At 51.4% G+C, this 22461-nt stretch overlaps 1 protein-coding gene across 1 annotated transcript in view; it reads right to left on the bottom strand.

The window, feature by feature from the left end:
• The window catches only part of NCKIPSD (NCK interacting protein with SH3 domain), a gene marked incomplete at both ends in the record, with an annotated part of 33667 nt that extends 11772 nt beyond the window's left edge, over positions 1–21895 (bottom strand). Inside the window, 6 exons of the mRNA XM_079540369.1 lie at positions 330–500; positions 3891–4519; positions 6426–6513; positions 10072–10273; positions 10979–11091; positions 21725–21895. Coding sequence (XP_079396495.1) covers positions 330–500; positions 3891–4519; positions 6426–6513; positions 10072–10273; positions 10979–11091; positions 21725–21895 — 1374 coding nt within the window. The remainder of the gene's footprint in view (positions 1–329; positions 501–3890; positions 4520–6425; positions 6514–10071; positions 10274–10978; positions 11092–21724) is intronic.
• Between the last annotated feature and the right edge of the window lie 566 nt (positions 21896–22461).

The raw sequence follows: 22461 nt of genomic DNA, 5'->3' as shown, positions 1-22461 counted from the left end.
GGGACAGTATTTCTCACTGCCACAACGTACCTCTCATACATACAAATATGCTGAGATGTTTTATACCTGTTCAGAAGTGAGGTTTTCTATTCTCCTGTAATAGGGAAATAACAGCCACTGTAAAAAACTGTTCTGTAATTCCTTAAGAGCTTTGTAAGGCAGAGCAGAAGGATCACAGACTTTCCACAAACAGTAAGGGATACACAGGAAACCTCCACTCTCTGAAACAGCAAGTCTGATGGCAACACAAGGACACAGGCAGCCAAATAAAAGGAGCTTCACCAGTGCTGGAGTGCCATGCCGTGCCTGCAGCAGAGGAGTTGGCTCACCAGGATGCGAAGCAGCTCCTCCAGGTAGCAGCAGATAACATTCTCATCCTCGTAGAGCGCCCAGCTGCGCTGCTGAGCATCATCCTTGTGCCGGGCCAGGTCTGCAAAGATCACCTCCAACCGCTGCTCGTCGTGACAGATCTGTCCTGAGGGCAGCCCCGAGCTCAGGTCCTGCAGGACAGCAGAACAGTGGTTACTGGGGTCCTGGCAGCTGGCTGTTGCTCCATGTGGTCTTTGACTGAGGAGTGCAGCTGACCTCATTCAGTCAAGAGCTGGCAGCAAAGACACAGCCATTATTTCAGCTTTCATACTTGCTGGGCCTCTACTCCCCCTCCTTTCCTTGCACAGCTAGTGCAGTGAATGAATCAAATTGGACTCCTGCCCTCAAAAATAGGTGCCAGGACTGGTGCACAGTGAAAGTCTTTAAATCCAAGCTGTCACCACCCTGCTGGAGCTCTGGCGGGCTTCTGAGAATGCTAAGGAACCCAGGAAGCCTCACTCAAACAAGCTGTACCTCTTTTTGCTTACAGCCTGCCACTACCTAAAGCCAAGCCAGTCATGCCAGCGCTCCCGAAGCCATGGGAATAAGACTTATACCCAAGTCTTTTCTGGATCACAGAATTGTAGCACTGACACAGGGCAGCACAACCAGGGCACCAGTGGCACAGGCACCCTGTGCCAAGCAAAGGGCTGTGCACCTTCTGCATGCTGGGAACCCCACGGCCAGAAGGGGGGAACGGCTCCGAGTTTATTAACTGCAACGTTTAATCTGCTTTATTAGAGCCAGGATTGCTAGTAATTTGCTTTGTGGTATTTGGGGTGTGAACTAATTAAGACCTTGATTCAGTGGTTCAATTATATAATTAAAGAAGCGTTCTTATCGGGGCTGCTCATTACATAAGGTTTGCCGAGCAGATAAGGAAGGAAGGAAGGAGCAGTTCAGCTTCAACAGCAGACCCTGCCTGTGTGATGCCACGGGAAGCTGTGGATGGCCAAGCAGGGAGCTGCAAGGCTGGGGCTCGGACAGCATGAGGGCTGTTCCTCCAGCAATTAGCACACAGAGGATCCGTCAGAGCACTAATGCATTCCTCCTCCTTCTGCACTCACATTTCTTTCAGTATCTCACTAAGGGGTACAGCCAAACGAGTCGGCTCGGAGAGCGCTCACCCTGCTGACTGCCATTATCCCGGGCAAGCACAGGGACAAAGGCTCCCTTGGAGGAAAGACAAACCCCAGAGAAACACCCGTGGCTTGTTAAAGCCATTCCTCCTTTAAGCACAGCCAAACTCAAGAACAAAGTGGAAGAGAGGGTGTGATGCTGTCCCAGCTGAAGGCCCTTCTCTCCCTCCTAACAGCCCACTTTTAGGCAGGCACCTGGCAGATAAGGAGCAGCGTGAATAAAAAGGAAACGGCGCGGCACTTCCACCTTCACAGCGCACTGGGAATAAGAGCAAGTTAATGGATTCTGGGATTGATTCAGTAAACCAGTGATCTGACTTCAAATTAAGACTGGAACGGGAGCAGGAAGGACATAACTAATTAAAGACTGCAGCACAAGAGGCTGAAACAGGAGTAATAGCTGCTACAACCAGAGCAAAGTTTTAACCAGGGGCGATATCTCACTTATGGAAAAAAAAGAAAAAAGAAAATAACAACCTTGAAAAAATGTGCAGAAGAAGCAACAACCACATATTTGCATGGATTGGAGTGCAGGGGGATTTCAAAAGTTACAAATTAAAGACAAAATGCCCTTGACCTAGAACAGACAACTCAGCAACAATCCTGCATGGGAACCCCTGAGACGATGCAATGATTTGGTACAACGAACAACACAAAGTCTGCAATAATAACCTGTACCATCGTGAAGCCAACCAACCACAATGACACACAGCAGCCCCTGGAACTGGCAGAGCTGGTCTCCAACACCAGTAGGAACACCAGAGCCTGGTGCCAGGTGAGGCGCTATCGGCAGCACGACAAAATGACTCCTGTGGAATTATGCTTACTGTATCCTGAGAACAGGTGTTAAAGATAAAAATAGTATCCCACCCTTGTCCAAGATCCTAATAACAGCAAACAGAACCTCTCTGAAATGAGTCAGAGCCGGAGCGTTTGCTTAAAAGAGCTCAAAATTTGTGCTGAATCGCACACTGACAGTGCATTGTTACTGAAGAGGGAAGCAATTAACCATTGGGTCACGGCCACAAACTGAGAATTCATGATTGCTCACAGGACACTATTCAAGTAGATTATGATTCCATCTAAAATTTGAATGCCGTAGTTTTCATATTCAAATGCCTCGGAATGGTTTGCTATAATTGTGCCACTAGCGATGGAACTCAATCTCAGATGTCGATATGAAATGCACACCTTGGGGCTGTGCTTAACAAGTGGGAGCTGAAATTTATTCTCTCTCCAACCAAGGCACAGGGCCACCCAGACGCACTTTGCTATTTTAACAACTGCTGCACGAAGCATTTCTTTATTTCCCCCCCTTGTGTGCCTGTAACAGAGGAAGGAGGAGCATGTGATCATTTGGTACAAGGTTTAGAATAAGGTCACAATAATCCTCCTCCTCCCGTGGATGAAAACAACGCTCTACTCTTTGGTGGTTGTAAAGAAAAGGCAGCAAATAGAGCTGAGGAGTGTGTTGTAGAATGACAGAACATCCCGTGGAAAAGCAGTTCTCTTCATTTTGAGGAAGGACCAAGCCAAGCAATGGAGGCTTTGGGCGCTCCACAGTCAGGAGAGAAGAAACACCAGCAGGTGTACAGTCTGCATTGGCATTTACACAGAGTATATGTAGCATAGTATGAGAAAAATAAGTTTATACAATGCCTTACTTTACACGGTGCTTTTATTAAATGCCACGTATTGCTAAGGCTCCATTTTCTGTAGCTTCTATTTGCAGCACTCGAAACAGAAAACACCTCTTGAAAAAGTCACTATTGATTTCTGTCTGATTTTACACCACCACAATGGCTCTCCACGAGCTTTCACAACCCGTGGTCAGTGCCATCAGGGAAAAAAGCAGCCAGGAGAGTAAGCCTGCTGATTTGTTGCAGTCCCAATCCATCTTTTCGCCACAGCCATGAGCTGGAGCAGTTCCTCTTCCCTTTCATGCTTCTGCTCAGGTAGTGCTAATTCATTCTACGCACTCAGCATCCTCTCTAGGTTTTTCCCCATTCTTTGATGGCAAGCTCCCTGCCCTTGTATTTATTTATTTTTTAAAATCTCTCTTGAGTTCTTTAATACCTCTCTGCATTCCTCACTAGATGATCTTAGTGCTCTTTCCAGCCTTAATGACTCTGTATGTATGGTGGTGATGGGTTGATGGATGCTCAGTGGTCTTTCCAACAGTAATGATTCTATGATTCAACCTTTTATGGATTAACAACAGCCCTCGATCTCCCCAGCTAGCTGTTTACCCCCAGCCAGCACCTTCCCTTTGGCATCTTCCTGCACTTCCCATTCCAAACATCAGGAGAGAACTTGTGTTGTGCTCCGTGCACTACCCCAGCCCTTGGCACCAGCCAACCTATAGAGCCCTGCTTGCTTTACCTTACTCTCCACTACGGAGATGAGGATCTGCTCCATGATGCCGCTGGTTGCCGGGACCAAGGTCTGGATGTGGCCGATGACCACACCGATGGCCACGCGTGACAGCTCATAGCTGAGGTGCGTGTTCCTGCGCACCAACTCGATCAGTTCGGCACCTATGGTCTTGGGAACAGACGCCACCAGCCCGCTGGGTTCCGGTGGCACTGGCTCCGCCATGGCAGCCTTCTTATCTTCGAGACAGAGAGAGCTGAACGCTTCCAGGTTTGTGGGGGCCGCCGGGGCAGCTTTCTTGCCCTGCAGAGTCTTCTCCCCATCTGCAGCGTGGGACCTTGAGGCCCCCACTTCGGATGGCGGTGCTGGGGCAGCCCGTTTGGCCTGAGGAGATTTGCTGGCCCCATTCTTTGGGGAAGACGTATAGCGGGAGTGGGCCGCGGGGCCGGTGTCCAGGTTCCGTGTGATGGTGGTGTGCACACTGCGGCTGGGGACGGGGGGAGGTGTGGTGGCAGGGCTGGAGGCCGCCGTGGGCAGAGCGGCGTCTGAGGCGGAGGAAGGGGTGTACAGGGTGTCCAGGGACGTGGTGCTCACGGAGGAGGCACTGGAAGCTGACCCAGGGATAATTTCAACGGCATCTGAAAGGGAACAATTAAAAAGCCTTAGCAACAGCATCAAAGGGAAAAAGAACAAACAAATTGCTACAGCGCAGTCCATTAAAAGGCTCATTGTGCATGCACCAGAGCAGCTTAACTCCTCTTCCTGCCTCACTTATCTCAAAGCAAAATTGTACCGAGTTCCCTCCGGAGCATTCCCACACAATCACCTCTTTAGAAGGGGGAAAACTGCTCTATTGAGATGAATATCCTTCAAAGGGCTCAGTGTTTTACACCGGGGATAGGAAGGAGGAAGAAACAGGACTAAGGGACAGAAGAAGCCTTTTCCCCATGGCACAGCAAGGGCCTTTTTCCCGCACTCAGGATATGAGCCATCACTTTGAATACCGGTGCCTGCAGGATGCGTGCTGGCACAGGCAGCTGTCAGCATCTCCCTCCTGCCCAGACCTCTCCCCGTGGCACTGACTAAACCGCAGCCAGCACCGACACCAGGGAAATATTTGGCTGACACACATCTGTAGTTCCTCCTTCTCAGCACTCCTGAGAATTTGCTCACAACCCCACAGCCCCACTGGCACATGCTCCTATCACAAGCCTATCACCGCATTTTCTGCTCTAATACATACTTGTACCAAACTATGCCCAGTATCTTCTAGGGGCAGAAACACAACTGAGCCCTTCCCTGACTGTGAAAATTGACATTTACTTGGGCAGACATTGGGATGTCTTCACCTAGAGGTTGGAGAGAACAGCTGATGGTGGAGCACACATGACAGGGAGCTCAACTCTCAATGAAGGCAGCTTCACTCTGCACAAGTATTTCTGCAGCCTTGCAGGGTCTGGTTGGGATTTGTTGGTAGGCTTTTCGTTTGTTTTTGATACAACTGCTTGTCCCCAGGAAGCTCCCCTTGCCTTTGAGCTACACATCCTTCCCCAGCACCAAGTGAGTGATTGGCAGGACAGCCACGCAGAGCACCTGCCATGTGTGTCCCACTGAGCAATCCATCCTACAGCCAGCCCCAGTTCCCTGCTGCCCCCAGCCCCTGCCCTTTGTTTCTGGAGGCCACTGGGAGGAAGGCTCCTTTTCAAAGCAAGCACAAACTGTGCAGAGAGGCCTCTTCCCTCCCATGGGGGTTCAGCATCCCTCTTTTTCCTTCCTCTTCACCCATGTTTCATTAAATCAAGACAACGAGTTCAAGGGAACTGACCTTTGTGAATTTCCACTTCCACAGTGAAAATGGCTCAGTATCATTCAGGGAGCCAGTGCCAGCCCCAGGTTTCCATCAACTATGCACAGCTCAACAGATCCTCCCTGATTTTCACAGGGGAACATGGGTGAGCTTGACATGGACCATGTGTCATCAACCACGTATCCATCAGAGCACAGGAGAGCAGGTGGGCAGGTTGGCAGTAAGTCAGCAGCATGACTGCTTGTTTCCCCTCCAGTCCCTTTGTGCTGAGGGTGGAAAAGCTCCTGCACTGGCCCTGTGGTCCTGCTCTGCTCAGAGGCCCTGTAGGCAGGGCACACACAGCTGTGCCCTCGGCATTATTTCTTCTTCATACAGAGACCAACTGATTTGGTGGAAATCTCATCTGACCATTGTACAAGAAAGTGCATGATGGACTGGGAGCCAAAAGGAGACCTGGGCCTGTGCCAGGAGCACTGCCAGTGAGCTCACCCTGGTGAAGCAGTGCATTTAGCACAGCCCTGATAAAGTCCCTTTGCCATTCTGGGAGAGCTCTAAGGTGCCGCGGGAGGGACGCAGCCCCATTGCTCCTGTGTTGGCCAAGCGAGCCGGGCCAGCAGGCAGCAAAGCCTTGCGCTGCATTTCCAGGCAGGAGGATGCCAGCCATACCTGGATGGCTGTGCCAGGGCCCTTGCAGTGTCAGGACCACAAAGGTTTCTCACCCCAAAAGTCACCCTTACTTTTCAGGGGTGCAGCCATCTGTGCGTTCTTGCGTTTCTCTGGAGGTGGGGGAGTGATGGGAGCTGCACGTCGGGGCTGCGGCGGGATCTGCAAGGAGACATTTCACAGCAATCAAAGGAGGCAGGCAATAAAGACATTCTGTTATGAAACCTTCTTCCTTGCGTGCGTAAATCTGCCCTTACATCTCTCTCACCGCTCTGGGAAGTTTTCTCAGGAGGACGGATTATTAATAGGCAGCTTCCTAGAAGAACAAAGCAGGACTCACACCCGCTCCATCCCCTCCCTGTGACAGGAGGAGCAGCCCTTGTTTAATTGCTGCGTTCAGCAGCACACAGCACATGTCGTGTAGACCTGTCAAGCATTTACTCCTCCTTTCTTCCCAGCGCAATCCCACACACTCACTATGGCTTTACATTACTCTCAATAGCTCCACAGAGGCTGCAAACAGAGCGTGTATTTAGGCACTCTTCTGGAGAGATCCATTACATCAGCCACAAATACCCTAGCAGAAAGACAAAGCCAATGTGTAAATGCCTTTTCCACACTCTCATCGCTATTCCTGCTCATGCAGGAGGGAAAAAATAGGGTAGACCCTCTGTGCAATTCTACGTGACCTATAGCAAAATCCATAAGGGGACTAAGGAGCACAATGCATCAATATCCCAACGCGCTGGGTCAGGAGGCACGGTTCTGGGGTCCCATGGGACTGCTGCGTTTCAGCAGCTGGCTGCCTGCAATGTGCCTCTGTGTTTCTGGGGTACTACAGTTGCTGCCTGCAACAAAACCATTCGGCTCTGAATGGGAAGAGGAAGGAGGTGATGGCTGAACATCTCCGACAGCTCAGGCTGGGACCACCTGGAATCTGCTACAGAGGCACTTGGACCACCACGCTGTTGATTTTCTAGGTTTCTCCAGCCCTGGAAGAAAAGTTTCCCTGTGAGCTGGGCAGAGAGCAGTGTGGCACAGCCCAGGCACACAGGGCAGTGCTACCCAACCCACAGCAAATAGAGACCGAGCCCTGAGAAGTCTCTACTTCGAATGGCTCCAGTACAACAAGGAGAAAAAGCATAGTTAGTGTCACACAGCAGGTCACTCCTTTCCAAGAGCCTTCAGCCCATTGAGTACAATGAGGTACTGCTGCAAACCCCCAGGCTGAGCCCTGCTGTTATTGTCAATCCATCTCCCATCCTTATCTGCATGAAATGCTACGTGATACGTGCATCCAGAACTGGCTGGAATTCACAAAGTAGGTGCCTGCCCTTTAAAAATGACCCACACTGGTCCAAAAGGAGCGCGCACAGCTGCGAGCACCAAAGCAGATGAGGAGGGACTGAACAATGCAAGGCTGGAGGGCTGCTCCAACACGCGGCACGCTCAGCTGTGCTAAAGGCAAAGCAGCAGATAACAACCCGAGCTGGGGCTGCTTGGCATGGCACAGCCACAATTACAGGAGCAGTGGATTTAGCAGGCAGGCGTGGAGTTCAGAGCAGCAGCGCGACATTATTTGGAGGCTGCTAGGGCTGGGACATTCTGGAGTATTTCCAGGACTTCATTCTCCTTTCCAAATTTACCACACGAGTTTAACACAACCATTGCAGATTCGTGTCTAAATTAATAGATGCAGAACTAATGTTAGTGCAGAGCCCCACATAGCCTCACGCAGGCGGCTCTCCAGCGCTGTGAGTTCAGCCCCTGAGGCTGTGGGTGGAATGTGAAGCATCAAATGCATTTCACCACCAGACACGGGGGTGAGAGATGACCATCCTCTCTCTGGCCCCGTGCTCCAGAGTGGGTTTGAGCAGAGGGGGGGAGGCATCAAAACCCCAAGGGAAAGAGGAGAGAACGGAGGAAGCATCTCCCATCTTGTGCTGCTGTGGGGAAGGAGCAGAGACTCAGCATGGTGCCACCTCCATGCATTTCAGCCAGTTCAGCCTCCAGGGAACAAAGCTACCGAGAGGAAATTTGCACTTCAAATTCTGTTCATGATTTTATATGCAAACATAAAATGCACCCAGCAAAAAACACGCCCTGACTTCTGCTTTTCTGGAGTTGCTGAGAAAATTTAATTTTCAGCAGGACTCTCAGACAGCTGCATAACCAGATATAGTGAAAGAAAGCAGTGATGTTTCCTCCGTTTCCTATTTCTAAAGCATACAGGAAACCCCTCCGCTGAGCAGCTATAACCTCAACAAGCCCTTTCAGCACAGGGCTAAGCTGGAATCTTTTTGGCTGCATCCTTGGCGCCATCAGACAGAAACAGCTCTGTTAGCCAATGGATCCATCCTGCTCCTTTTTGGCAAGCAACCAAAGCACAGACCAGAAAGAGATGGGAAATCAGTATGGTGAATGGACCTTCAGGTGCTCCATTTCCTAAGCTTATAGTGTGAAGCCTTGAGAATGGAGCTGGTTTGGCTGCCCAGAGTGGAAAACTAAGGCTAAGAAAAATGGAGTTTGTAGGGATTGCTGCATTCCACACAAGCTGGAGCTACCTTTGCACTCTGGGAACTTGCAATTCTTTACGTGCAAAAGCAGCTTCATGTGCTGCAGTGACAGTCTATCAGTGCCTTATAAGCACTGCCTACCTCAGATAATCGTGTGGAGATGAAGACAAACTACAGCGTATGTGCTCATCTATAGGAGAAAAAAATCACTGTGCTCAGCCCTGCTTAGCCTTTAGCCCTAAAACACAGCTGTATCCACACGGCATAATCGGCCACATCACTCTCCCTGAACAACTGCTGCATCTGTCCTTGTCCTTGGCCACTTCGCTGAAGCCTCGCCGACACCACGCAGTAACCTTGGAATTGTGTAACACAGTTTGCTTTTTTACATATAAATCATATTCCCTGCATCCTACCTTCAATTTATCATGACAAGAAGCATTCAGACAAAGCAGGGTCTTTGTTTCTTCATGATTTAAGCAGTAAACATTGGCACCCACAGCAGATAAACACTTAAGAACCAAAGATATCACTGTGCAGATTCAAGAAGAGGGAAACAAAGCAGTGCTGAGTATGTGGAGGAAGCTCTGCAGCTCACGCCGGTGCTGTTTTGAACCACAGAATCATAGAATGTCCTCAGTTGAAAAGGACCACAATGATTATTTAGTTTCAACCTCCTGCTATGTGCAGGTCACAAACCACCAGACCAGGAGCCCAGAGCCACATCCAGCCTGGCCTTGAATGCCTCCAGGGATGGGGCATCCACAGCCTCCCTGGGCAACCTGTTCCAGTGTATCACCACCCTCTGTGTGAAAAACTGCCTCCTAATATTCACCTTAAACCTCCCATCGTTTCATTTTAAAACCATCCCCCCTTATTCCCCTTGTTTCACTAAGAGTTCTCTGGGGAGCTCGCAACTCTTTGAGAAAGTCCTCAGGAAACACTCAGTCTAGAGCAGAGCCTGCACTGTAAGGCCTTGGACCCTCAAAGGTCCCAAAAGTCATCAAGAGAGTGAACAACAGAGGGACAGTTCCAGGCTTCATGGACACAGCACAGGATCAGCTTACTGCACCCAGGGATGCAGCGCCATAGCAAGCAACACAACACTTGCTCTGGGACTTCAGCCATAAAGGCATCTTATTAAACAAGCCAAGCAGCATTATCCCACTGAAGGAGGAACGCAGAGGCGCCCAGCTGCCATTACCTGATAGGGGCCCTCATCCTCCTCCTCGAACTCAGTGTTTGGCAGGCTGTGGTGCCGCTCGTACCCGGTCCGGCACACGCCGTTGGGCTGCCGCGCCGCGTCCAGGTGGTGGTCGCTGGAGGACTGAGTCATCACCATCCCCTGAGGGGTGGGAGAGTGGCTTTTGCGGGACACGGTCTCCTTCCGGTGATGGATCAGCTTTCTGAAAAGGAACGATGACATCAGGAAGAGCACAGCTTAAGGAAGGGGCTGACATGATATATTGCTTTGGGGTTACGTGTGCTGGAATGGGTTATATTACTGCGAACGCCGATGCCAGTTTCATTAACAACTAAGGAAGCACTTCTAGGGGAGGAAGGAAGAGGCTTTGCAAGAAGCCCATGATTTATTCATCGCCTCATGGGAGAAAAATGGCTCTTCCTCAAGGGAGAGTCACATATTGCATTGCAAGCTCCAGAAATTGCCTGCACTTTAGAATCACTGTTCAGCTGAGATTAAACCAGCGTGCCTCAGTGCAGAGGGCGAGGTGTCAGAGGAGGAAAAAAATAAAATTCTCCTCACAAGCAATTATTTGAGAACGCCTTCAGGGCCCTGTGCCACACAGCCAACCACAGCTACAACTCCTGGCTGGCAGAGAGGAGAAAAGAGCCAGAGAGGTTCTGGATTTCTCCTCTAAGCCTACAGCTTCTTCTTCCTTATGTACACCAAGGGTGTGAGGAGCGGAGCACCGCTATACTTGATGTGCTGGACCGGAGCCCCAGCAGCTGTCAGCAAAAGCACTGGAAAGCTCTCGGGGCACGGCACTTTGCAGCAGGGGGACTCAGACTGGTGGCAGCCATCTCTATCCCCAGGCACAGCCCACCCTCCTGTCACACCGCCCACCCCCCACCAGCACCGTCCCACTCACTGCAGGACATCCCTCTGCTCCAGGTTGTATTTCCCTCCGTTCTTCATGGCAGCATTGTGCACAGCCTCGATGGCACGGTCGATGGATTGGAGGACCACATCCTGCTCCAGCACCTGAGAAATGCAACATCCCACATGTCAGCCCATTGCTTCAGCTGTGACTTGAACTTATGTACTGCTGGAGCTTACAGCAGGACGGATGGCAGTGCAACCCAGCTCCTGCTGCTCCTGCTGCTCCTGCTGCTCTCACCGCCCTGCAGGCACAGAGCCACAAATGTGACAGCCCTAAAGTCTGGTGCCCTTCAGAGTCACTTTGCTCCGTGTTTGCATTTTTGCTCGTTTTCTTCCTGCTGCTTGTTTTGCAACTTGGTGGCTTTTCCAAATCCCCACACCCAAACTGTCATAGCAACACTTAATCCTCCTGCCAGCCAGCTCGGCTGAGATACACGCCAGCCTTGAAACAAGACATACCCAACACACAGCAGGAAGCTGGGAAGAGCTGTGGTGAAGGGGCACGGGAAGAAGGAGGTTTCCACACCTGGGACCCCTGCGATCTCATCAAGGGTACACCTGAATCAGCCTCTCAGAGACCGCAGAGCAGTGGAATGCAGCCCCTCCCTGTCAGGAGAGCTGCCCCCCCAGCAACAGAGTGCAGCATTCTGATAACCTGCCATGTATTATTTATTCCCTAACTAATTACTAACCCAAATGTGAATTAACAACTGCAGACGGTGAGAAAGATATGCACACAAGGTGAGGATGGGAGCCCTCTGCAATCCTCAGCTTGGAGCATGAAAAATACAGGAAGTATTTTGGTTGCTTTGTTTTCCTAAGAAAGATCAAAAAAAGAGAAAGCAACAGGGGAAAACTTCAGAAAATAAAAGCAAGTCTGTTAAAATACGCCTACCAAATTCACAAAGGTATCAGATCAAGGCCAAACCCAACACTTAGAATGCAGCTGTATGACTTCGTTGGAAAGGAAGGCCACGTTCCTACAACCACAGAGCAGCTTGGGTTGGAAAGGACCTTAAAACCCACCCAGCTCCAAGCCCATGCTGTGGACTGGTTGCTCCCCACCAGCTCAGGCCTCCCGGGCTCCACCCAACCCAGCCTCGAGCACAGCCAGGGATGGGGCACCACAGCTCTCTGGTAAGGATGTTATTCCACCTTTCACGCTGCTGTGCCCATGGTCCATGTGAGCCCTGCTCTCCATCCCTGCATGCTGGCAGTGCTTGCCACGCCATAGCTCCGCCGTCCCACTGCAGCCACAGGCACTGCTGCCTTTCTACACAGCACGGCATTCTTACACTGACAGAACAGAACAGTGACAACCAGCTTTTTGCTGCCGTGCTCTTCCCTGTGTTTTCCCACCCAACCCTCTGTTAACGCAGCCCTGGCAGAAGGGCTCAAATCAAAGCGCAGCATTAACTTGCTGCTCGCTGAGCTGTGCAGATGGCAGATCCTCAGCTCGGTCACAGCTGAGACACGGGGCACCCACAGCCCTGCAGAAGAGCTGCCCTCCAGGCAGCCCTTACATCTCAATTAGTCCCCAGAATATCAGAAAGAAAACCAAATTTCTCCCTTCGTAGCCCAGCAGAGGAGAATTACAGAAGCATCAATAAATCATTATTTCCTCTCTCCTTGCTAATAACATGAGCAAATAGAGGACCTCCTCGGGGCCACCTGCCGATTTCCTTCTGTCCCACGTGGCACCTCCCTCACTGCCTGGATTTCTCCTCAGATACCACCCCGTGTTGTTTAAATGCAGTCGCACAGAAGAGCTTGCCCAGTAGCCCAGAATAATCACACCTTTCCGAAAGGCATTTTCCAGACAAGCAGGTTGACAGCTGCATCAGCGCGGACAGGCTGAGCTGCCCCACGTGTGCAAGACCCCACATCCGTGACAGCAGCCCACGAACGCAGAGCAGGCTGAGCCAGGGACACACGGCAGCACCACCATGTCATGCTCTCACAACACCACGGCAGAGGACAGACAAAGTTTTGTCTCTGGTGACAGCTCTGTTTTCACGCAGCTGCACCGACACTGCTGGGACTGGGGTGCGATCCTGCTGGCGCATGCAGGCACAGACTGGCTCTTTGTTGCTCACACCAGAGACCAGCACCACCTCTGAGGTCACATGCAGCCCGTCCCCAGTCACCGCCCGGCCGTCTGCACGCTGTAATCCTTCCAGATTTAAATGATGGCTGCAGTGATTTACAAAAAGCCAGCTGGCCTTTGTTCTACAGCTCCATGGCACAGCGATGTACAGATAAGACTTCCCCCTTCCGAACCACGCAGTTCGTACAGAAATAACAGAACTCAGCCCTTTTGGTTTGCTTTAGGAAATTCAGATGCTTTCCCTTCCCCTTTTTGCAGCCCCAATCAGAACACTTCAGTCCCCAGGTTGTCAGCCAAGAGACAGGCATTCACTTACTCCTCTCGGTACAAAGAAACTACGCCTGGCAGCACTTAAACACACACCATAAAAATGCATTAGGAACAACGGGCAACCGCTCTGACTGCTGAGCAAACAGGATGAGCAATGCCCCTAACCAACCTGCAGCATCTCTGCCGAGCAGTGAGCAAACAAAGACGTGGCTGAGCCCTGCTGACAAAGAGCCGGCCCGCAGACAGCCCGTGTGCTCCCGCTGACAGCAGCTGCTGGAGCAGACAGCGTGAGCAAATGGGAAACGAAGAGAAGGGAGAGAAGGGGAAAGGGCTTCTGTTGTGCAAATCCCGCTAAAGCAGGAGGCAGAGCTCCCGGCAGGAGATGTGCTAACCAGGCAGCGCAGGCACGAGCGGCTCTCAGAACACACCAAGTCCAATGGGCAGCACAGGGGCACAGCCACCAAACTGCAACGGGGCTGCAGCCTGCGCTGGCTGAGCAGAGCTCTTCCTGTTATCTGCTCTCCAGGGGATGTCTCGCTGTCTGTCCCAGGTAAATAGCTGGCAGACAGAGCGTCCTGGCTTTAAGGTTTGGCTGCTCAGCATCCTTTTGGCACACGGTTTGCGAGATGAGTCAGCATGAAGCACGATCAAGTAATGGTCACTGCATCTGTGCAGGGGAAAGAAAAGAAAGCACATGCACATATTTTAGAGCTAACGCCTATACTGAAAAGGAAATTGCAGATAGTCTCTGTACTGTAGAAGGCTCAGGGTTAAGAACAGGATATATAAAAGTGGAAGGAAAGTCAATGCAGTAAAGTGCAAGAAACTATTCGAGGACATGTGATGTATAAGTAGCCTCAAGCCAACACTCCAGATGCCCCTCACTTCTCAATGAGACTCAGCACAGCTCCCAGGTGACTCACATGCAGTTATCCTAAGCACATGAAGAAAAAAAACCACCTACATTTGTTGCATTTTTGGTCATGCTTAATTTCTAACTTCCCAGAGTGCTGGAGATGCCTGGGCCAGACTGCAAGTCTCAGCCCATATGCGCTCTGACAGATTCAGCAAAAACACGGTTGCAAGCCTAAAACACAGCCACAGAAACACCCTTTGCAGGTGATCATGTTTGCTGGCTATGGCTTCAACAGGGGGTAAAGATGGAGTCAAGAAGAAACAAGCCTGGGAAGCCATGCAAGTCGCTGGCATTCAATTGTGGCGCCAGCAGGGATGGAGTGAAGGGAAAAGGAGATCCTTGAGGACTGCTCCTGCTAATGGCATTCAGAAAGCATGCTTACAAAGTCTCTCCAAAGTAGACAACTGAAAAAAAAAAAAATCATTTCTGTATGATGCTTCTTCTGGTGCCCAGAACCATAAAAAGACTGTGGAGGGTGCAGGTGCAGGACAGCAAGGGAAAAGGCACCAGAAGGGCTGGAATACACAACACAGGCTGCGTTGCTGTCAAGAGGTAAAGCATGCTAATTGGCCATAGAAAAAAACCCCAGGCCTGCCAATGTTCTTATTTATTAAGAGCTGCTGCTGCAAGCATATTTATTCCTGGTAAAGCGGATGCTTCTGCTGAGACACACAGCAAATTCAGGGAGTCAACACAATTGAGCTATCCTGGGACAACGATAAAGAGAATGTTAACTCTTGCTGAGAGAGAATGAAGACACCACAGAGATCTGTAGCTGCATCTCACAACTAGAGCTGCTGCGTGCGTGACCATGAAGGCAGAGCACAAACCAAAAAAGAACACCACAAACCCCACCAGTGCAAACTTAAGACCTGAGGCCTTGTGAGCTGCTTTTTGACTGGCAGATGGTGGGGGTGGACAATGCACGATTTTTCTGGGCTGCAAAACCGAAGACACAGCGACAGTTTCCACGCTGACCTACAAAAGTATCTTGAGAATTGCAAGTCGAGCTGTGTTTATCAGTGGAAGGAGGCTAACTTGCTGTTATCACCAAATTCAGCTCAAGAACAGATACGGGGGTTGCTTTAAGTTGCTTTTTTTTTTCCTCCCCCTCTTAGATTTTAAAGAGTTCAACTGGATTTGCTGACACTTCACCCACAGCAAAGCAAGAGGTGGGTCACGGAAGAAAAGCAATTCATTAGTGTCCACACTATCTGAGGGGAAAAAACAGCCTGCTGCTCGAGCTGCAAGTTATAATCCCAACTCCTTTTGCAGCTTAAAATGACAGAGGCTCAGAAAACATGAAGAAATTGGAACGGGAAGAGAATGTCCTCTTAGGACATTGTGCTAAAGGCAGCAAAACAGCCATAATCCTGTTTTCCTCACTGCCCAAGGCAGTGAAGAGGAGAAACCTAGATTTGCTGGACTGCTTGCTTCTCACGTACAAAACTTTCACCCCAGCTCATTTGCCTTATTACAGCATTGATTTCTCACATCCACCTTTTCGCATGCCCCATTCACTCTCATCAGTCTCCATCTTGCTCAGCAGCACAAGGACAAATTAAAATGAACTTATTCCAAAGAGACTTTCATGTCCATTCAAAGCGAGACAGATCCCACCGGACAGGAGATGGCCAGGGCTCAGCTCAGCCCCAGCAGAACAAGTGGGACCCAGAGAACCCTTCGGTGCACAAGACCACCGTGGGGCAGAGAAGGGCTGGAAGCTGTCTCAGAGCCAGCACGGGGCTACAGCACTCTCAGGGCGCACGGCTGGGAAGCCCATGGTGGCTGTCTCTCCCTTTTTTTACCCTCTGAATGCTCCAGGTGGAGCTGGCTGCCCTTCCACGCTCACACAGGGCTTAGTGATGGGATCCTGTAGATCAGGCTGATGGTTGCACCTGATGATCTTGAACGTCTTTTCCAACCTAGATGACTCTATACACCACATGGCCCAGCTGGTAGATGGTTGTGTTCATCTACAGCTCAGCAAAAGACCAACCATTGTCAACAGTGCTTCTGTTGGGAGAATGTGTCGCTCAGATATCAATACTATAGCACTGTGTTTAAAAGCTTTTGAAGTGATCGGAGCTCAATGTTACCTTGAGATCTTAAACTTCTAAATCAGATCTCAAGAATAAGCAGCTCAAGCATACAGCCATTCCAAACGTGGTTCATGCACACAGAAGTCTCAGGTGCTGTCCCATATCACAAGGGGGAGGCTTCTAGGAGCCAAAGACCACAGACAAAATCATGCTTCCCAAAAAGGGATGCTGGAGGGGCTTGTTCCCATCCCTGATGTAAAGAACTATATTGTACAGCCTTTTTAATAACTTCACAATTATTTCAATGATGCAGTTCCCTCTTGTCATCAAGCATCCAAAGACAAGCTCTAAATCAAGTCCAAAAACCATTACATGGGATGCATTTTTTAGTCTAAATCACAAAGGTGATTTTAAGGCAGACAATACTTTGTTACTTAAAAGAAGAGCAATTCAGGGGCACAGTGTCAGGTGGAAGAGCCTCCAGCTACAAACACTGACTCTGCAAGGCTCAAGAAAATCCCTAAGCTTATACATTAAGTAGGTGAAGAACTTTTCTGCTCATTGTTCCTTCTTCATGTACTGGGTTTTAATGCAATTATTCCTTACACATGAAAAAAAAAAAAAAAAGGATGGGATTCCCTGACACACGAGCCCTGACAGCGTATGGTGAGCCAGAACTCCACCCAAGGACAGTGGTAACCCATTGCTGCAGGATGCTCCTCAGGAACAGGGCCAAAAGGAGGGTACTGCAGTGAGACTCACCAACAGGGCACAACACACCTGATCCTGGATGGTCACATCACGCTACCCCTTCTTTCTTCTTCTAATATACATCTTTTTCTCAGGAAGGGATGGAAAAAGGCCATCTGTGAGCAGCCTCCCTGGGTGCAGAGCTCACTGAGCTCACCCAAAATGGGGCTGTCACCACACGAGACTGCACGGCCACCGAGGTTTGCATTTGTCTGCTTGGTGGGGAGCTTCAGCTTGATCTCTTCAGGCAGCCATCTGTTTGGTCCCGGAACGCACCCGTTGTGGCACACAGACACTGCACTGAGCCCAGCTGACACAGAGCTCCCAACCTTGAAAACCCGTCGACAGCAATTTGGATCTCCTGTTTGTGGCATGGGGCCGAGCCTGCAGGGCAGGACAGGCAGAGCCAGGCAACGCTGAGCAAACACCAGGCAGGAACAGCACTCAGGACCCTTTTGCCCCCGATGAGCCCCACCTCCCTAAAGGAGGGTCACTATTTTGGGGACCTTGGCACACCTTCATCCCTTTGTTTTTAGCTAACACAAGGCAAGCCTGTGAGCTGGGGCCTGCCCTCAGATTTCTGCCTTGCAAAGCTCTACCTCACTCGTAGTGGCAAAAAATAAACAAACCAAGAAATAACAGCTTTTGCTTGGAAGAGATCTATCCTGAATGTGGAACTGGTGATTTAACAAGACGTGACCCACAGCCTGGAATTATCTAGCACACACTCTGACAGCTTTCTCTTTTTCCAAATTAAACCCGGTGCGCAGCTGAGCAGAGCCCAGGACCAGCACACGTTGGCGTTTCCAGGTCACGGGCACAGAAGCCGGCATCTCACAGACGGCCTGCACGCACATGAGCTTCAGCTGAGCAGTCTGTGCAGAAGGAAGGCACGGCACGCAGCACCCCGTCTAGCTACAGCAAAAGGCAACAACCCACAGCCCGGAGAGGGTGCGATGCACTCGTGGCTGATTGCTGCCCTGGAGGCCGCGCTCCCCCACACTCCTCTCCCCAGCGAGGCCATGGGCCCCATATCCTTCACACTTCCCTCAGTGGCAGTCACTCTGTAGCACAGAACTGTCTTCTGTGTGAAACCAGGCGACGCGCTGGCACCTCTCTGCTGCAGGGCAGGGACCAACCTGCTCCTTGCACATTAAATATCACCTCTACCAGGCTTTGTGGCACAGCTGTTTGATCCTCAGCACATGGCAGGGACTTGAAAGCAGCTCCTTCCCTTCTTATGTGAGCACAAGTTAGCTACAGATGCAACAAAGCAATCTGCACACACAGGCTCAGCAGCAGAGCAGCAAGCTGGAGCAGCAGCCTATCTCCTAACCCACCTGCACACGGAGCTCTGTCAGAAGCCATGGCTTATAACATTCTGGCTGTAGCTTTGACCGCAAAGGGCATCAGCATCAGATAAGTCTAATTTTCTTACAGACTATCTAATGCTACAGTTGCACATGAAGGCTGCTGGCTCTTCTCTCCTGATGAAATTCTCTCCCTGCTGGAATTTATCATCCTTCCAAGGCCTGGACTGGCAGCTCATGTGATGCACGCATGATCTCGAAAGGGAACGACAAAGTTTAAATCCTTCACGAGGGAGCGTGACTGGGGTGCCCTGAAAAATGCTGCTTATTTTTACATACATCTGAGCTGTATAAGTAAAGGAAGAAAAGGAGGAGGTTGTTTCTGTTGCACTGAGATCTCTTAATGACCTTAACAGAGAGATTCAGCTGTTTTCAATGTTTCAGCTACTGAGAGACAAATACCCGTTTATATGGGATTTGACTTTCCCCTCAGGAATTAATATGCCCCAGACCTTGCAGGGAATCTTCTTAGGTCAGCCAACGACCATGATACTGTCTGCTCCCATCAAAGCCTTTCCTGGCATGCAGCCTGCACTGAGCATGGATGTTACTCTTCTCCAGCAAGGAGAAGCCTTCACCCTTCTGTATGTTGTTTTTCCACAGTCATTAATACCAGCACATTTTCCCCCACGGAAAAGCAATCCAAACTCTGTTTTCCTGCTGCTCAGCACTCTTTCTTTCCCTGTGAGCAAACAGTGAGTTCAGTCATCTCCAGTCAGCCTCTACTAAATTTCAGAGTTGATGTTTTTCCTGCAAATGGGGCGGCAGGAAGGATATCTACATTTTCTGTCTATGAGGCTCAGCCATTTTGAACAGACCCTACAACAGCCTTAAAGTCAGCAGCCTAAAGGAGAGCCACAGGGGCAGCAGCCCCAGAGCCTGGCAGTGCCACCACGAGCAGTGGGACCAACAGGCACAGAGCTGTTCAGGTGTGGGAGTTCAGGTCCCAAGTTTTTAGATCTGATACAACAGCACTTAATTGTTTTTAATCAAAGTATTTTGAGTGAGAAGAACACATCCCCATGAGCCCCAGAAGATACGTGACCAAGCAAAAACAAAAACCAAAGACCATTAGTGCATTTCTACTTTAATCATTCAGAACTGTGAAAGATTGCACAACTTCTGGCCAAGATGTTCAATCTTTAGCTGCAGTAATTAGAAATGGTTAATTCCCCTGACTGTCATTTAATCTCAAGAATGAAACTTCCTTTTGAAGCATCAGCAGCTCTGCTAGGATAGCATCTCTTATTGCGACAGCCCAGAAAAAAAACGCCTCATTTTTCAACTCCTTACATGTATTGAGAAACACAGCCTCAGCTGCACAGCACTACCAGCTGCTTATTCTCCAAAATAAAACTTTATTTTTAGTCTAAGTGCTTATTCAGGATCTGTGCGAGCACTCTGATTAAGCTCTCACGCCCATTACAAGCTGTGGCAGATCTGGAACTGATGACACATGGCGATTCGGGCTCCACGGCAGTGCAGGAGATGGTCAGTGCCACAGCCCTCTGCTCACCTTCTGACCCAAATCACATCAATACCAGCTCCAGGAGGTGCTGCTGAACTGACCTGTTTGCTGTCCTTGTAGAAAAGCAGCCACGTAAGCCCAGGGCATGCATCAATACTACAAAATGCATCAGGATGAAGGAGTTTCCTGCAAGCAAAGGGAGCTCATGCTTCACTCCTTTCCAAAACCCTCCCCTCTCTTCAGCTGAGGTAATGAAACACCATGCCTATCCAACCAGGATCACCTGTGCTGTGCCTCTGTGCATTTGCTTATGCTGCAGGAGAATTCTAAGTTGTTGCTAGGCTGCGTGAAGCAGTCTTATTTTTATCACATGCCTGTTTGTTCCTGCAGAAAAAGATAGAGCAACCTGAGGCATCCTTAAATTGCTCACTGTGCTCTCAGCTGTGTCCATGTTCTCACCAGAACGGCTCAGAGCTACCACTCCCCTCCTCACCAGGCAATGTTAACACCTCTGCCAACATGGGGAACACAGCCTGAGCCAGCAGGGCCTGGAGACAGGGCAAACCTGCGAATCAGAAGGAAGCTGATGCTCCCAGCAGTGGGTGGCACTAGGAAAGCAGCCCCGTGCTCCCCCCAGCATTGCTGCAAGGGCTCAGAGCTGCTGCTGGCACTCACCTGGAACCTGACGCACTGCTGACAGCCATGCCTCGCTTTACAATGGTGACTCCTGTTGGCCAGTCGCTCTCCTTGCTAATCAGGAGCTGCATTTTCCCTGTTGCGATTGGGGCGGAATTAATTTGCCTTGCAAAGGACTGTTACTAATTGGCATCAGTGCCTTTTTAAAGCTGAGGTTGGTCAGGAGGCTGATGCTCAGCAAATGGCCACAGCCCAGCTCAGCCAGAGGATGCTCTCCCACGCAGGGCCCCACTGCCATGCAGGTTGACTTCAGCTCATCAGAATAACACAGATGGGGCACTACCACAGCTGCAGGACAGCAGTTTGGGTCCTGCTGCCTCCTGCACCACTAGGAGAGTTCTGGCTCCAGAAACTTCGTCACCAAATGAAGATGAGAGGCTGCAGGAAAAGCTTGTCTGTTTCCTGCTATGAGCTCCATGAGCACTGGGGAAGCCGCAGCTGAACTGAGCATCACAGGGTCGTGAGCAGCTCTACTTCAGTGTCAGTGGGCGACCAACAGACTGATGGGGTCACCCACAGCAGATGGTGAGCGACCTCTGAGCGCTTTGGGGCTACAGCAAAACATAACATGAATAACAAACATAAGTTCAAAAGCAAAATGCTTTTTCCTGGAAGATTTTGAAACCAGAACGACCACAGCGGGGCAGCGCTGGAGGGCCGCTCCAGAAGGCCGCAGGGCAGAAGGCGGCTGCCCACCGTGACGAGCACACATCACATCGTGCCCGACGGGCAGCAGAGAAGGGGCTGCAGGAGCAGCAGCCCGGAGCAGTGCCACCGCGGGGCTTTAAATAAGGCCTTCGCCCTGTAAATGAATAGCGCCTGTAAACTACTTAAGGGCTTATACAGACGCCAGCCGTGCGCCCCGGCGGCAGGACGAGCCGCCGCCAGGCTGCTGTCAGCCCCGCGTCCCCGTACCCCGGCGTCCCCGCGCCCGGCCGGCCGCCCGCACGGCGCACAGCCGCACTGCACGGCATCACCGCACGGCCGGCACCTCGGGCGCGAGACCCGGAGCGCTCCGCTACCGCAGCCACCGCGGTGCGACACCCACTCGTGCCGCCCCGGCGCGCGGCTCCCCGCCCTCCGCTGCCCCCCCGGGGCCCGCCGCCCCCGGCCCACCTGCAGCCGCTGGAGGTAGGAGGCCGGCGCGTAGCCCGTCTCCCCGGAGCCGGCCCGCGTGACGAGCCACCAGTGCTGGTTGCTGCGCTCCAGCAGCAGGAACGTCTCCCCGGCGGCGAACGGCAGCGAGTTGGGCTCGGCCGAGCGGAAGCTGTACAGGGCCCGGTACATGGCTGCGGTACCGCTCCGCGCCGCCAGCCCGTGCCGCCCCGCCGAGACGCGCCCCCGTGCGTCACCGCGCCGCCACGCCTCCTCCCCGTGCCCCGCCGGTGAGACCGCGCCCCCGCCTAGACCGCGCCCATCGCCGCGTCCCTTCGCAGCGCCCCCTGGCGGCGTGGCGGGGAAGTGCTGGGTGCGGCGCTGCGGGGCGCGCAAATACGTGAGCGCGGGGAGGGAGGGGTGCGAGGCTGCAAGATGCGGGGCTGCAGGCGCGTGCAGGGGATGTATAACACGGGGGGAGGGGGGAGGGGGAGGCTGCAGGTACCGGGGTACAGTGGTGCCCCGGTGGGGGCTGCAGGGATGTGAGAAAGCTGCGGGGAAAAGAGGATGCAGCATTCTCGGGTGCAGGGATGCGGGGCTGCAGAGAGGGAGGGGTGCAAACGGAGTATGCCGCGTACAGGGGTGTGGGGGTGCAGGAATGCGAGATGCAGAGTTAAGAAGTAGCAGGGATGTGGGGACACAGGGTGTGGGATGCAGGGCTGCGGTTTGCAGAGTTCAGCGTGCAAGATGCGGGGCGC

Source organism: Tetrao urogallus, assembly GCF_951394365.1.
Source record: "Tetrao urogallus genome assembly, chromosome: 10".
NCBI classification, from domain to species: Eukaryota; Metazoa; Chordata; class Aves; order Galliformes; family Phasianidae; genus Tetrao; species Tetrao urogallus.
This window is presented reverse-complemented; position numbering and strand designations above follow the sequence as displayed.